Below are 13,837 nucleotides of genomic sequence, written 5' to 3' on the forward strand. Positions count from 1 at the left end.
TGTGTGTGTGTGTGTGTGTGTGTGTGTGTGTGTGTGTGTGTGTGTGTATACGTGCGTATGTATGTGTGTGTGTAATCTGTGCTGCCATTTGCTGTGTAAATTTTAATGTAATGATCATATAAACTATTAGACACTAAATGTTCAGTAGAAAGTTAAAAGTCCTGCTGAGGCTGAAGCACTGAAAGTAGTAAAAAGGAGGGGACGTGCAAGGTTACAGGTTAAAGGTAGTATCCTCTCTCTCTCTCTAGACACCGCTGATTTAGTGTGATGACACCTAACGTCCCGGTTCTTCTTCCGTTCCATAACGCAGACACATATTTTTAACATGTGTGCATGTCCAAGGTGGCCTCGAGGACTTTGTGTACATCTGAGACGGTTTGTGTGTGTGTGTGTGTGTGTGTGTGTGTGTGTGTGTGTGCGCGCGCGTATGGAGTCAGACCAGCATCATGTGTCACGGAGTCGCAATTTAAATGGGCCAGTTAATAAAAACCAGGCCAGAGGAGACAGATAAAACTGTAGGAGACCACACGCGGAGTTGACGGACACACACTCACACACACAGATACAGAACTGTACCACACACACGCTGTCTGCCGATTAACAGATTCATCTTAGGGTCTGTAAAATATTCAAAAATGGCCGTCAAAAGTTACCACAGTTCAAGGTGACGTATTGCGATCATGGACTGTAAAAATAAAAATGACCAGCAGAGGGCGACTATCAGAAAATGACTCTACTTCTCACTTTTTTCCTGAGGAGTTTATGGTTCAATCTCTAGATTCAAGTCTTCTTCAATTACATGATGTTCATTTTAAATAGACCATAAAGCACCTTTTGTATTGGAGGCGTGGATACGGAGTGATTGACAGGTGGTAGCATCCAATCGGTGGATGGTCGCAGGTGCAGTTTTGAACTTGTTCTGCTTCTACCATCAGCAGCAAAAACTTTATTCTTTGATTCGCTGCTTCCACCAAGTGGAGATTATGAAATCCAAAGTTGTCTCGACTTTATTGAAGTTCGGGGAAGTTTGACTGGACTTTCCACGTCCGAAGCATCATGAGCATGAGAACGACAGTTTCCAACAGGAACCAGAACTCCCTTTCGAAACGAATCAACGTTGTTTGTCTCGTTGCTAATGAAGCTGCCGATCTCATGCGCTCACTCGTCAACGGCTCCGACTTCCAGCGGCCCCCCGTCTGTGATCGTTGTGTTGATTTAATGTCACAGCAGACGAGCAAACCACCGACTGAGACACACAGACACACAAAATGATCCACGACATAATAACTCATCCTAAAAAATGCGTCACAACCAGATTCTTCGCAGCCAGGGCTCTAATCAGACGCAGAGGGGTGTATGGATGTGTGTGTTTATGTATGTGTGTGTGTGTGTGCAAGGAAGAGGTCTTGAGGAATGCCAAGAATGTCTATTGTTCAGTTTGGGAAGCAGCGATGGGGGGCAGACTATTGTGCTTCATGGATCTTGGCACCGAAGGCATCGGTCTTGTCCCGGTCTCCAGGGACCCTGTGGTACAAAGATCAGAACAACGGGATGTGTGTGCGTTTGTCCGTCCGTCTGCGGTCTTAACGCCAAGATGAGTGCGAGTGATGTCGCAGACTTTCTCCTGATGTCTGGCGGTCTTGAGAGGAGAAAAACCCAAGAGTGCAGACGCAGAAGATCTGGAGCGCCTGAAGGTGAGGGTTGACAGACAGATTCCTGAAGAGCAGGGGAAGAGTCTAGTAGAACATTGGAGGGGAAGAAGAGTTAGAATCAACTTTATCACGAGTTTTTTGCGAAATTATTGTTGACGAGATGTGTTACAACAAAGATCCCTCCAGGAATCTTGACTATGGCTGGTTGTCTCAACACGTGACCGGCTGCTCTATTTGATTACTGCAACTAATGATTATTATCATTACAGATTATTCTGCCAATTATTTTTTCAGCAATCAATTGATAAAAGCCGAGTAATTGGTTTACAAATGCCAGAGATTCTTCTGTTCCTGAAGTGAAGGATCTCGGCGTCTTGTTCACATGAGCAGTGTTGAGGGCGTCACCGTGGTCATGAACTCTGGGTGGTGACCGAAAGAACGAGATCGGGAATAAAAGAGGCCGAAATGAGCATCCGTCCATAGGGCGTCTGGGCCCAGTCTAAGAGAAGAGCTGCTGCTCCTTTGCGTCAACACGGGTCAGTTGAGGTTTGTTCGGACATCATGTCAGGACGCCACCTGGGCGCCTTCCTGTGGATGTCTACCGGACACGTCCAACTGCGAGGGGGACCTACAGATAGACCAAGGACTCGCTGGAGGGACTACACATCCAGGAGGAGCTGGAAAGGGTGGCCGAGGAGAGCTCGTGTCTGGAACACCTTTCTTGTCCGATCCAACATAAGCGAAAGAAATGGATGGATGAATGTTGCCTCATATGTCACGGCACGTGCTCAAGGTGGCGTGTTTCGTACTTTTTAGCATTGTGAAATCAAACAAACTCCGATTTCCTCTTCTTCTTTGAAGCTAGCCAAGACCGGTCCAGAGGCGCCGACGTGTACGTACGAGTGTGAGCAGTGAGATTGTGGCTTCACGATCACGGCGTGAGCTTTTGGCTTTCCATCGCAGACGATTCACTGGATCTGAGAAACAGCTCAAGTTCATATCTGGGTCTGCGAACGTGTCAAAACATGTCCGAAAAAGGGTTATTTCACCTAAATACCTAAAAAAAGAAAATTGCCACAAACCTCAACTCTTTTCTTTCACCCACTTTCCCTGTTTCCTTTCTTTCATCTGCTCTTCCCTCTTCCCTCCGGCCCGTTCAGCCTTCGGCACAAATACATGTTTGGTTAATGTGTAACCGGGATGAAAGAGTGAGGCTCGGGATGAAAGAGCTTCGTCATATAGTCCTGTTTACCCTGTCAAAACATCAGACACCATATAAGCCTTGTTATTATCGTTTTAATTTCCTCATGTTCGCCGAGTGGGTCGTGCTGCCACGTACTGTTACTCCTGAAACAAAAAACTCAGTAAAAAGTGAGTCTGTTGCGATAATTTCCTGCCCTGTAATCTGACGTTGTCCCAGCATTTGTTTGGATTTGCTTCTGAATTTGGACGAGATGTATATCCAAAGTGTTTCACTGTTTGTAGAAAGTGACAAGAAAAAGATTCATATCAGACAAAGGAAAAACAAGCAGCTGCACTTTTTCTTTGGGTATTCTGGTTCTGGAGGAACTGGACCCAGCTGGCGCTGCCACATTACAGATTGAAAGCTGGTTTAGTGAACTTTGGCTTTATCTTAAATCAACCTTGCAGGATTTCTGGGTATTGGAGTTTTTCCACTGTCACGTAAAGCTGTCAACACGTGTTAAGTTGAATGGACAAATATAAAAACACACTTTCATACTGTTCATCCATGCACAGATGCATGTGAAGAGCGGTTTCCTGTTCCATCAGCCGCCGTAAATAAACCTGTTGTGTCTTTGTCCGCCGCTTCTTTTAACACAAACGCACGAAATCTGCCCACGACGCGCCGAGTCCGAAACTGGACAGGAAGTTTTGGGAAGAGCAGGAAATGATGGGAAAGCCAAAGAATGTCCTCCGGCCTCGTCCGCGGTAGCCCGCTGAGAAAACCCGACACACACACACAAACACACACACTCATAGAGAGAGAGAGAGAGAGAGAGAGTACAGTGGGATCTAACAAAAGGTCTGTGAAAACAGGAAGTAGTATAGAAGGAACATTTCCAGGTCGAGCCAACAAAATATCCCCAAACATTCTTTACCTTCCAGAAATATATCGGGGGGAAAAAATCACCAGTCAGCGATAAACACGAAAGATGTAAAGACGCAAGAATATTCCTGGTGTTCAACAGTCGGGAGAGAGGGCGAAGGTCACAGAGGATTTTTTGTAGAGCCCGACCCAATATGTATTTTTGGGGGCCGATGCCGATATCCATATTAGGGAGTACAATATTTCCGATACGATCGGCCGATGTACAATGAAAGATCAGTAAAAATAAGTGAAGATATCGATACGTCTGTGAAAGGCTCATATCTGGCGATATTATGGGATTACATATATCGGTCGGGCTCTAACTAAACACGGAGACCGGCAGGTTTTTTACGGACACCATGCACTGACCACTTGTTGAATCTCCTCAATACATCGAGCTCCTGCAATAAATACTTCTGCTGGAGACGTCCGCGGTCTCCGTCTTCCTGATTCCACTGCATCCATTGTGTCACTTCTCTCTGCCGCCAGTAAAAGTGTGATCTTGTAACGCGAAGCTCGGGGTCAAACATCGGCTGAGTTTTTCTTCCTCTCCTCACACTTTGTTGTATTGTTTTCCGTACAATAGTGGATTTCTACAGCGGACTTGTTAAACAGCCGCGCGGCTCCTCGTTAAAAACGACTGCAAGGCATCAACCCGTGAAGTAAAAAACCCCAAACGCCGCCTTGTGCCTCCTCCACCGAACTGCCGGGGCAGCCCAGTAAATTCCTGTGGTTTGCCAGACGTGGCCCGCCGGGCCTCGTCGCTCAGGACAGTGCCGCTGCGAGTCGCAGCAGAATATATTTTGAGGGACGGAGGAAAAAGCTCAAACAGCAAACTGACGAATGCGAGAGGAACGGGAGTACATCACAATAAGTGGACAAGGGGTTTTAACATCCGTGCTAAAAAGTCATGAAAATATGGGAATCAAGTGTTTTTCATTTCCGTTGTTACGCAACAACTTGTTCACGTTATGAAAACCACTCGGAGCACAATTCACCCTTTCATGAATCCAGTACAAGCTTCTCATATCAAACGCCAGAGAAAAGTTAACATTTTCCAACTCGACACACGTCGTCATCTCTCAGAGTTTTCCTTCCTCCGCATTTACATCGTGTAATTAAACCCCAATACGTACAAAGCTCGTTTCATTCACCAGCGCTCCCGCGGTGAAACGCTGCAGAGGGGAAACCCCGGCGAGTGTGTTGGAAATAAGAAAATCCATCTGGAGCTTCTCTCCATCTCAGTTTGAGGTTAAGTGAGTTTTAATTGAGCTAAGAAGAAAAAACAGAAAAAGGGTCTCACACTTTCTAAAATACACAAAACACACAGGAGGTGGAGTCGGTCGCTCGGTGGAGTTTGGCAGGAAGGTTTGGAGAGGCGCCATCTTGGAAGAGCGAGGGAGTCGTGGTGAGGAAAGTAGGGGAAAGGAACGAAGAAAAAGGAGAAGTGGGAGTTTTATTCGACACTTTTATATGAGAACATATAAAAGTGAGAACGCATAAAAAGTTATCACACGGCATAATCGTCTGAGGTCAAACCAGACGGACAGAGACGGAGAACCAAAGGTTTTCACTTTAAGCTGAAGCTCAGAGAAGACGAACAGCAGAAGAGAATTTTCTCTTCTCAAGATTACAGATTAAGAAAAAAGGTACTTTGGTTTGAGCTCCATGAGGTCATCGATTTTTTTTAAGATCTAAAGAACTCCGTAGTGTTTACCGCTCTAATCCACAGGGGGAGCTAAATATCGGCCGATATTACTGACGTATAGTATATTCGACAATATATAAACTTGTATTTGAAAGAATGGAAAAATGCAGACAACATCTATGTTTTATATTTTCCATAAGAGAAATATGTTTTTTTCTTGATTAAAATTCTATATAATTGGTTGTACTATAATTATTATGATAAAATTTAGGGTTAAACTGTAAAATATCAATTTCTTTGCGATAACGGTTTGCTAACAACATCTTAGGAATGATCACGTTTTAATGTATATATATTGTATATTGGCTGATACATCTGTATTGGAATGTTTTTACTTACTTATATCGGTGTCAAAAATCCACATCGGTCAGACTTTAGCTCATAGATTATAAAAAGAAAGTATAAGCAGTTTTTCAATATTCAAAATGAATATATCATAGTATTTTTGATTTAGAGATTTGTGTTTGGACAAAACAAGCAATTTGCCAGTTTTTGCAATGTGCATTTTCTTTTTTTATTAGACTATAATCTGTAAATTGATCAATCAAGAAAGTAATTGGCAGAATCCATAATAATTTCAATAATTGTTAAAAAATGTGTAGCACGTATGGTGCATTAATACCCACACGTACGCACAAACACACACACACAAACACACACACACACACACACACACGCTCTTGGGGAAAGTCCCTCCCGAGTTAGACACTCGTACATACCAGACACTGAGACACAGAGTGTGAATCTCATCACCAGTTGTTTGTCTGTTTGAGTCTGTGAATGTGCATTCATACTGTACACACTGTGTGTGTGTGTCTGTGTGTGTGTGTGTGTGTGTGTGTGTGTGTGTGTGTGTGTGTGTGTGTGTGTGTGTGTGCACTGGAGCAGCTGATCTGGTTTCACAGCCAGAGCGGGGCGAGCCGCTGCATAACAGCTGTTTCCCCGACGACCAAGTCGAAGCATCGGCAGAAAAATAATGTCACGCTGGTTTCCAGTTGGAGCGGAACGTTTTGACGTCAAGGTGTTTGGAAAAGTTGAGAAAAAAATATCAAGGGACACATTAAAAACAGACCTGTATATGTGCTGCACTTCCACTTACAGCCACTAGGTGGTAAAAAAAAAACAACACGAAAGAGGCTGTTGTAGTTTTTAAAGACTAAATATGAATGTCATGTAATGATGAACTGAAAAGCACGAGGGACAAACAGCTGCAGGGAATTCTGGAATTCTCCTCGTGTCCGGACACACCCTCTGCGTCCACGTGAAGACGCCAACTGGACGCAGGGGCGGGAATTATTCCTCTCATTGGCCTAAAATCCAGGAAGATTACTCTCAGGTTTGACTTTTATTTGGATCTTTTTATAAAAAATCTTCTTAAGTCTGTTTACAGTATGTTTTTGTCGGATTTAGTTTTTCCAGTTGCAAAATACTGGCATTTTTTTTTTTTTGCTTTAAAAAATCATAGAATTGAATCACAGGAAACTGACAATGTAACTTTATCTTCTCTCTGCTTTTCTAAATAGTCACAAACACACACACACACACACACACACCGCCGAGCTCGTCGGAGTTTATCTGCTTCCCCTCTGACACCCTAAGGGTCAGAGGTCACGTCCTGTGAAACCTCCTCTATCTGCGAACGTCGCTTTCATGTGTTTGCAGGTCTGGCTCGAGAATTCCCAGCGGACCCCCCACCTTCTCACCTTCCTTAACATTTCGGCGAGTCAGCGTGAAGACGGCGAAAGTGTCAGGAGAGAAGAAGAGGGACGACTAACGCTCAAACAATGATTTTCACGTTGTCGCCGTGGAGTGTGTGTTTACCTCCGGACCGTGAGCTTCAGGATCCTGTACGAGCCCTTGATGAGGATGAGCGCTTCCTGTCTGCTGCCGTACAGCACCGAGCCGTTTATGTTGATGAGCTCGTCGCCGACCTTCAGCTTCCCGCAGCCGGCCGCCTTCCCGCCATCCTCGATCTGCGGACAAAGAGGCGAGGATCGAGTTGAGGTTGGAAGAAGAAGATAATGGTAAGAATTAAAAGAGTCGGTGAAGAAAAAGTCTGCGTTGCCAAGTCGACGCCTTTAACACACATTTTTTTGAGGGGGACATTTTTCCTGAAACTGTCTCCATCGCCGTGGCAACGTAACCCCAAAGAGCATCTCCAAAACAGAAAGCCATCACATTCCTCAGTAACAGTGTGTGTGTGTGTGTGTGTGTGTGTGTGTGTGTGTGTGTGTGTGTGTGTGTGTGTGTGTGTGTGTGGTGAAGTCTGTGTTGTTAATGCATTGCTGGGATGTTTGAGAGTGTGTGTGTTTTTTTTCCAGGCGGCAGCGGGAGGTGAAACGTTGTCGGGTGGTGGTGCGAGGTTTCGGGTTCAGCCATAAATCACATCAATAGACGAAAGAAGCAGAAGAAGAAGAAGAAGAAAGGCGGGATGAAAGAGAGAAAGACGGGAACACACACTGGACCAGCGACAGGAAAAGAAGTGGGCCAACGACGACAGTGTGGTGGAGGGAGGAGGGTGTTTAGGAATATGGCCCCTTCATAGATAATCTATAATTAACAATCCTTACCAACGTACTTAGGCAAAAAAAAGTGTTTCATATTTTTTTGATATGTATTTATTTGAGAAAGAGTCTCAGAAGCAAACATTTGGCCCTCCGGAACAGTTAAGCAAAAATATTCGGACATCAGTGCAGGTCTGAAAGCAGCTCATGACGACCTCTACCTGGAATGCTGGTGTTACTTCTGTTCACTGCCAGTAACCGCTCCAGACCTCGGGCCTCGGACCGTTCACCTCTGGCGAACAACTCGTATCAGCTTCCTCTGAATTCAGCCTGACGTATCTGGGAATTTGGGGAAACTTCAGATTCTCGGCAGGATTTAAAAACAAGAAGATTCCGTGGGTTGGAAGTTGGAACAATGTTCTGGCTGCACAGCACGAGGTCATGGAGACGGGTCACGGCTTTTTTTATTGGCCCCGATACCAACCGGCCAATCAGAGACGAGCTCTGTGTTTTCTGTAGCCGCAGCATGAAATGACGGATTTTGCACAGTCTGGGTCGGACACACCTTCTGTGCTGGTTGCTATGGGGACATACAGTGTGAAAATTAAGGAATTTCCACCACACACACACACCCTTCACGCATCTGTCATCTTCCAATGGATAACTGAGAGAAGGAGTAAGGGAAGGGTACAAGGAGGACAAGTGGAAAAGGGAGAGAGTTAGGGAGGAAGGGAAGGTGACGAAGAAGACGAGGGGAATATAAGCTCAGAGGAAAAGAAGGTGAAGTGCGGAGGAAGACAAAAGAGGAAGGCAGCTAGGACGGGAACGTGAGGACAAACACAAGGAAAGTATGAGGTGGGAGAAGACAAGTGGGTGAAAAAGGGAAACACGGAAGAGGGAAGAGCGAAGGAAGATTCAATTCATCAATGGACGAAGAAGAATATGAGATTTTCTTTCCGTCACCAGTTCTGTGAAGCTGCTTCCAGATATTATCCTAAACTTTTCCGTCCGAAGGGCCCGAACGTGAGAACACAAATGAAAGCTCCAGAAAAAAAGAAGAAGGAAATCTCCAGAGGATTCACGTGGAGCGAGTGGGTGTGTGTGTGTGTGTGTGTGTGTGTGTGTGTGTGTGCCATGTCCAGACTGGGTGAAGTCACCCCTTGGTAGGTAGAGAAGAAGAATGCCCTCTCTGTGTGTTGAAACACACACACACACAAGTAGGACACACCCTTTTATTTTTAGATTGAAGGGGTGACTTCATGGCCCTTGTGTGCATGCGTGCGTGCGTGCGTGCGTGCGTGCGTGCGTGCGTGCGTGCGTGCGTGCGTGCGTGTGGCATGGTGCCCGTCATTATGCCCAGGGAAGAAAAAAAGCGGGAATCCCCAGGCGGGTCACAGGTTATCATCACTGGGCTATCATCTGACACACACACACACACACACACACACACACACACACACACACACACACAAACACCAACACACAAACACACACACCAGACAACCGCCTCTTTATCGAAAACTGAAACGATCATCAGCTCCAGCCTGAAGATCATTAACAGTGTGTGTGTGTGTGTCTGTGTGTGTGTGTGTGTGTGTGTGTGTGCTAGTGCGTGTGTGTGTATATTTGTGCAGCCCTGACAGAGAAGATTAGCAAAGCAAAGATCTGCGCTTCCAATATTAAACAGTGTGTGTGTGTGTGTGTGTGTGTGTGTGTGTGTGTGTGTGTGTGTGTGTTTGTGTGTGTGTTTGTGTGTGTGTGTGTGTGTGTGTGTGTTTGTGTGTGTGTTTGTGTGTGTGTGTGTGTGTGTGTGTGTGTGTGTGTGTGTGTGTTCGTGTGCAGGTGTCATTGCAAGGCCGAGCCTAAACACGTGCATTTATAACCTCACATTACTGGAAGGTCCAGACGGAGAAAATGAGTAGTTCTCTGTGTAACGCCGCTTTGAGCTGGTCTGCACACACACACACACACACACACACGTATACATAAGATCTGGGAAGAAACAAAGTGAAGGAAACTGTTTCTCCTGTTTACACAAAGACGTTCCAGAGAAAACAGAAGGATTCACTCGGTATTTACACACAGAGGCTGGAATCAGTTCGTCATGTGTTTTGGGGGGAAAAAAGAATTTAGCTGACGATGCATGTCGGTACATTGCGATCGTGTTATGTTTTTAACATCTTTTAAAAAGTCGTTTAAAAGTTTAAAACTGTTTGGACGTCTGAACGCCCTCATCACGTGTATTTGAGAAAAAGCAGCGGACGTGATGAATAAATAAACGACATCCAGGAGTAAATAATCATCATCATTATTTAAGCATCTTGTCAAAAACTCAATCCGACGCTTAAATGCTCATTTCACGCTCCGCTGCATCGTGTTTAAAAAGCCCGACTGATCACCTTTTAAAGATCTCATAAAGATGCAGATATGAAAAAAAGATAAACGTGGTAAGAATTATATTTTGAATCAGTGACATCACGTCAACACGTCTGTGGTGAACAGGAAAACTCTTGTGAGCCTCTTCTCTGCAGCTATTGCAGCAGGGGCTGATGGGTATTGTAGTACTTAAATTCATCCGCCACGAGAAATCACAATTTCACAGAAGATGATAAGAAATATTCAATGGGAACGTTTCTTTTTCCCCCCCCTTTTGTCGGGGGAAGTTTTCAGGAACCAGTGGCTCTCCCTGCCAACCCTCGGACATCAGGAAATCCGGTTGCTGCAGGTTCTCGACTAAACTTGAATCCGTGTGTGAGTGTGGAGACGTGCGAGGGACCGTCGGCTCGATAGAGCCGTCAAACCTGACGGGTGCGACGCTGCCAGAGTCTTTTTCTGCGGGAGCCTCGGTTTCTCCCACATTTTCCTGTTTGGACCGAGTTTCTTTGAGTACACCTTGGTTTCCACGGCTGGCTGAGGCTCAGCGTCACGAGTGAGTCTGAGCCACTCTCCAGACCCAGGTCGAGGAACTCGACTCCTGTCTGGGAAAGAGAATGACATGAAACCAACTCCCAGTCTGGAGGCTCACTTCTCTTTACGTTGATCCTTTCAGGACTTTTCTTCCCGTCTCCAGACTTCTCCTTACTCACACGGTCCATTTAGTCGTGTACAGGAGCTTTTCAATCGCTGCCAATATGAACTGCTGCCGTCTATTTTATGGACCAAACAACTAATCAAGAAAAAGATATAAAGCAATAATGAAAATAATTAAGTTAGTTGCAGCCGAAAATGCGCTAAATCGCTTTCCGTCATTCGCGCCACCCACGGCGCTCGCGGAATTCGCTTCTACTCGCGTCTTTGTACGTAATCTCATTGCGAGAAAAAAATGAGAAAAATATTATTGGCCCCTATTGAGTTTCCTCGTCCCGGGCTGCGAGGCACAAGGACCACCGATGTCTCTAGACCTTTTCCCCATAGTTTTCATGAGGCCCTCTTCTCGCCTCCAGTTGTCTTCTTTAAGTTTTTTAATTTCCGCAAAACTTCAGTTTCACTGCCAGCGTTGGGGGATTCAATCCCTGGAAGTCAGACACCTTCTTCCGTGACAGTATGTTCAAGGCGAGAGCTGTTGTTGGACTGTGAAAATATTCATCCGTGACAAATGAGCTGCCTCGTCCTCGTACAGCTGCACACACAGAGACACGGCCTCCATCAGCCGCTCCTCCGACCTCACGCCCACGCTCACACAAGGCCGTCTTTATCGTGGCGGAGAGGAGCAGGAGGAGGAGGAGGAACCGGCCCAGAGGGAAAAAAGAAAAACTCTCTAGCAGCGAGGAGAGAGTGTGTGTTGGCATCCTGCTCCATTGATCCCTGATGTTGTGAAGTGAAGTGGAGTGTGTGTTGTCCTTAAACGGCCTCTTCCATGGAAACATGAGACAATGATGCCCCACACAGAGGAGAGGAGACCCTGGGTCACTGACACAGCCGGAAGAGGAGAGGAGGAGGAGAGGAGAGAGGAGAGGAGAGAGGAGAGAGGAGAGGAGAGAGGAGAGGAGGAGGAGGGGATGAGAGGAGAGGAGAGGAGAGGAGGAGAGAACCCTGGGTCACTGACACAGCCAGAAGAGGAGAGGAGGAGGAGAGGATGAGGATGAGAGGAGAGGAGAGGAGGAGAAGAGAGACCCTGGGTCACTGACACAGCCAGAAGAGGAGAGGAGGAGGAGAGGAGAGATGAGAGGAGGAGGAGAGAAGAGAGGAGAGGAGGACGAGGGGATGAGAGGAGAGGAGAGGAGAGGAGGAGAGAACCCTGGGTCACTGACACAGCCAGAAGAGGAGAGGAGGAGGAGAGGAGAGAGGAGAGGAGAGAGGAGAGGAGAGGAGAGAGGAGAGGAGGAGGAGGGGATGAGAGGAGAGGAGAGGAGAGGAGGAGAGGAGAGGAGGAGGAGGGGATGAGAGGAGAGGAGAGGAGAGGAGAAGAGAGACCCTGGGTCACTGACACAGCCAGAAGAGGAGAGGAGGAGGAGAGGATGAGGATGAGAGGAGAGGAGAGGAGGAGAAGAGAGACCCTGGGTCACTGACACAGCCAGAAGAGGAGAGGAGGAGGAGAGGAGAGAGGAGAGGATGAGGAGGAGAGGAGAGAGGAGAGACCCTGGGTCACTGACACAGCCAGAAGAGGAGAGGAGGAGGAGAGGAGAGAGGAGAGGATGAGGAGGAGAGGAGAGAGGAGAGACCCTGGGTCACTGACACAGCCAGAAGAGGAGGAGAGGAGAGAGGAGGGAAGGATAAGAGAGTAGAGGATAGAAAAGTGTCTCAGAGATGAATAAACAAACTGTTCTGATCATATCTGATCAATACAAATTGATTTATCATCGATCAACCACAGAAACCTGCTGCAGCTCAGTCACATGGACGAACTGCAACATGTGAGGAAACGCCCACTCGCTTTCTCCCTCTCCTCCCCTCTTCTTCTTCTCCCTCTCTTCTTCTTCTTCCCCCTCTCAGGTTAACAGTCGGTGTTTTGTTTCAGCTCTTGCAGGGTTTTTTCCCTCCACGTTTCCCGGACCTGTCGGCCTCGGACCACGAGTTCAGACGGACTCGCCTCCTCCAAACAGGAATCTCACACATGTTCGATTTTCCCACTTTCCATCCATCGGGCTCCAGGTCTTCTCCTTCTCCACAGCTGTTTATCACGAACAGAACGAAACATTTGAAATCATATTTGTGACGGTTGACCGACGGCGTTCCCGTTCAGTCTGAAAGCAGAACTGTGCAGACCAGGAATTCTTTGGGAACAAGAATCCAGTAATAAGTCTGACCAGTTGTCAATCATTCCAGCTTCAGTCTGATTGGAATGGCGTCACTGCAGAGCATTAAAAAACATTTCTTTCTGTCCTCGCTTCCCGTTTGACGTTTATTGAAGAACGTTCAGGAATTCCTCTCCAACTTACACACAAAAACATTCATCCGTAAACACTCGGCCGCCTCAGCTGCTTCCTTGTGTTTGTTTTCAACCAGAATATTTTCAGTAAATTATTTAAAATATGCCGCCGCCGCCGCTCTGCAGTACGTCTCGTCCTCCTCACTCGTATATTTTTATTAGCCGCGCGCCCGGGACCAGACTAAATATTTTAAATTTAAATTAAAAAGTTGCGCGAGCGCACACACACACACACACACACACACACACACACACACACACATGCTGGAAGAAATGTCCAAAAAAATGTGGCTTCAATATTTCTAAAACAAAATGGAAGAACAACATGTTTCTCTCCCACGAATGCAGCGTTTATAAAAACTTTAATCTGGTTTTAAATTTAAGAAAAAGACGAAGAAGAAGAAGAAGAAGAAGAAGAAGAAGAAGATGAAGAAGAAGAAGAAGAAGAAAGAAAAAACAAGAGAACAATGTACGTCACCGCGTAAAGCAGCAAGA

The 13,837-nt window shown here is 46.2% G+C and overlaps 1 protein-coding gene across 2 annotated transcripts in view; it reads right to left on the minus strand.

Moving 5' to 3' along the window:
• shroom4 (shroom family member 4) overlaps positions 1 to 13,837 on the minus strand; it is a 41,699-nt gene that overhangs the window by 19,336 nt on the left and 8,526 nt on the right. For both annotated transcript variants that reach the window (XM_035605288.2, XM_035605279.2), the window contains exon 2: positions 7,292 to 7,443. In XM_035605288.2, the coding sequence (XP_035461181.2) occupies positions 7,292 to 7,443 (152 nt within the window). The remainder of the gene's footprint in view (positions 1 to 7,291; positions 7,444 to 13,837) is intronic.

The sequence above is a fragment of the Scophthalmus maximus genome, chromosome 12 (assembly GCF_022379125.1).
Source record: "Scophthalmus maximus strain ysfricsl-2021 chromosome 12, ASM2237912v1, whole genome shotgun sequence".
Lineage (NCBI taxonomy): Eukaryota > Metazoa > Chordata > Actinopteri > Pleuronectiformes > Scophthalmidae > Scophthalmus > Scophthalmus maximus.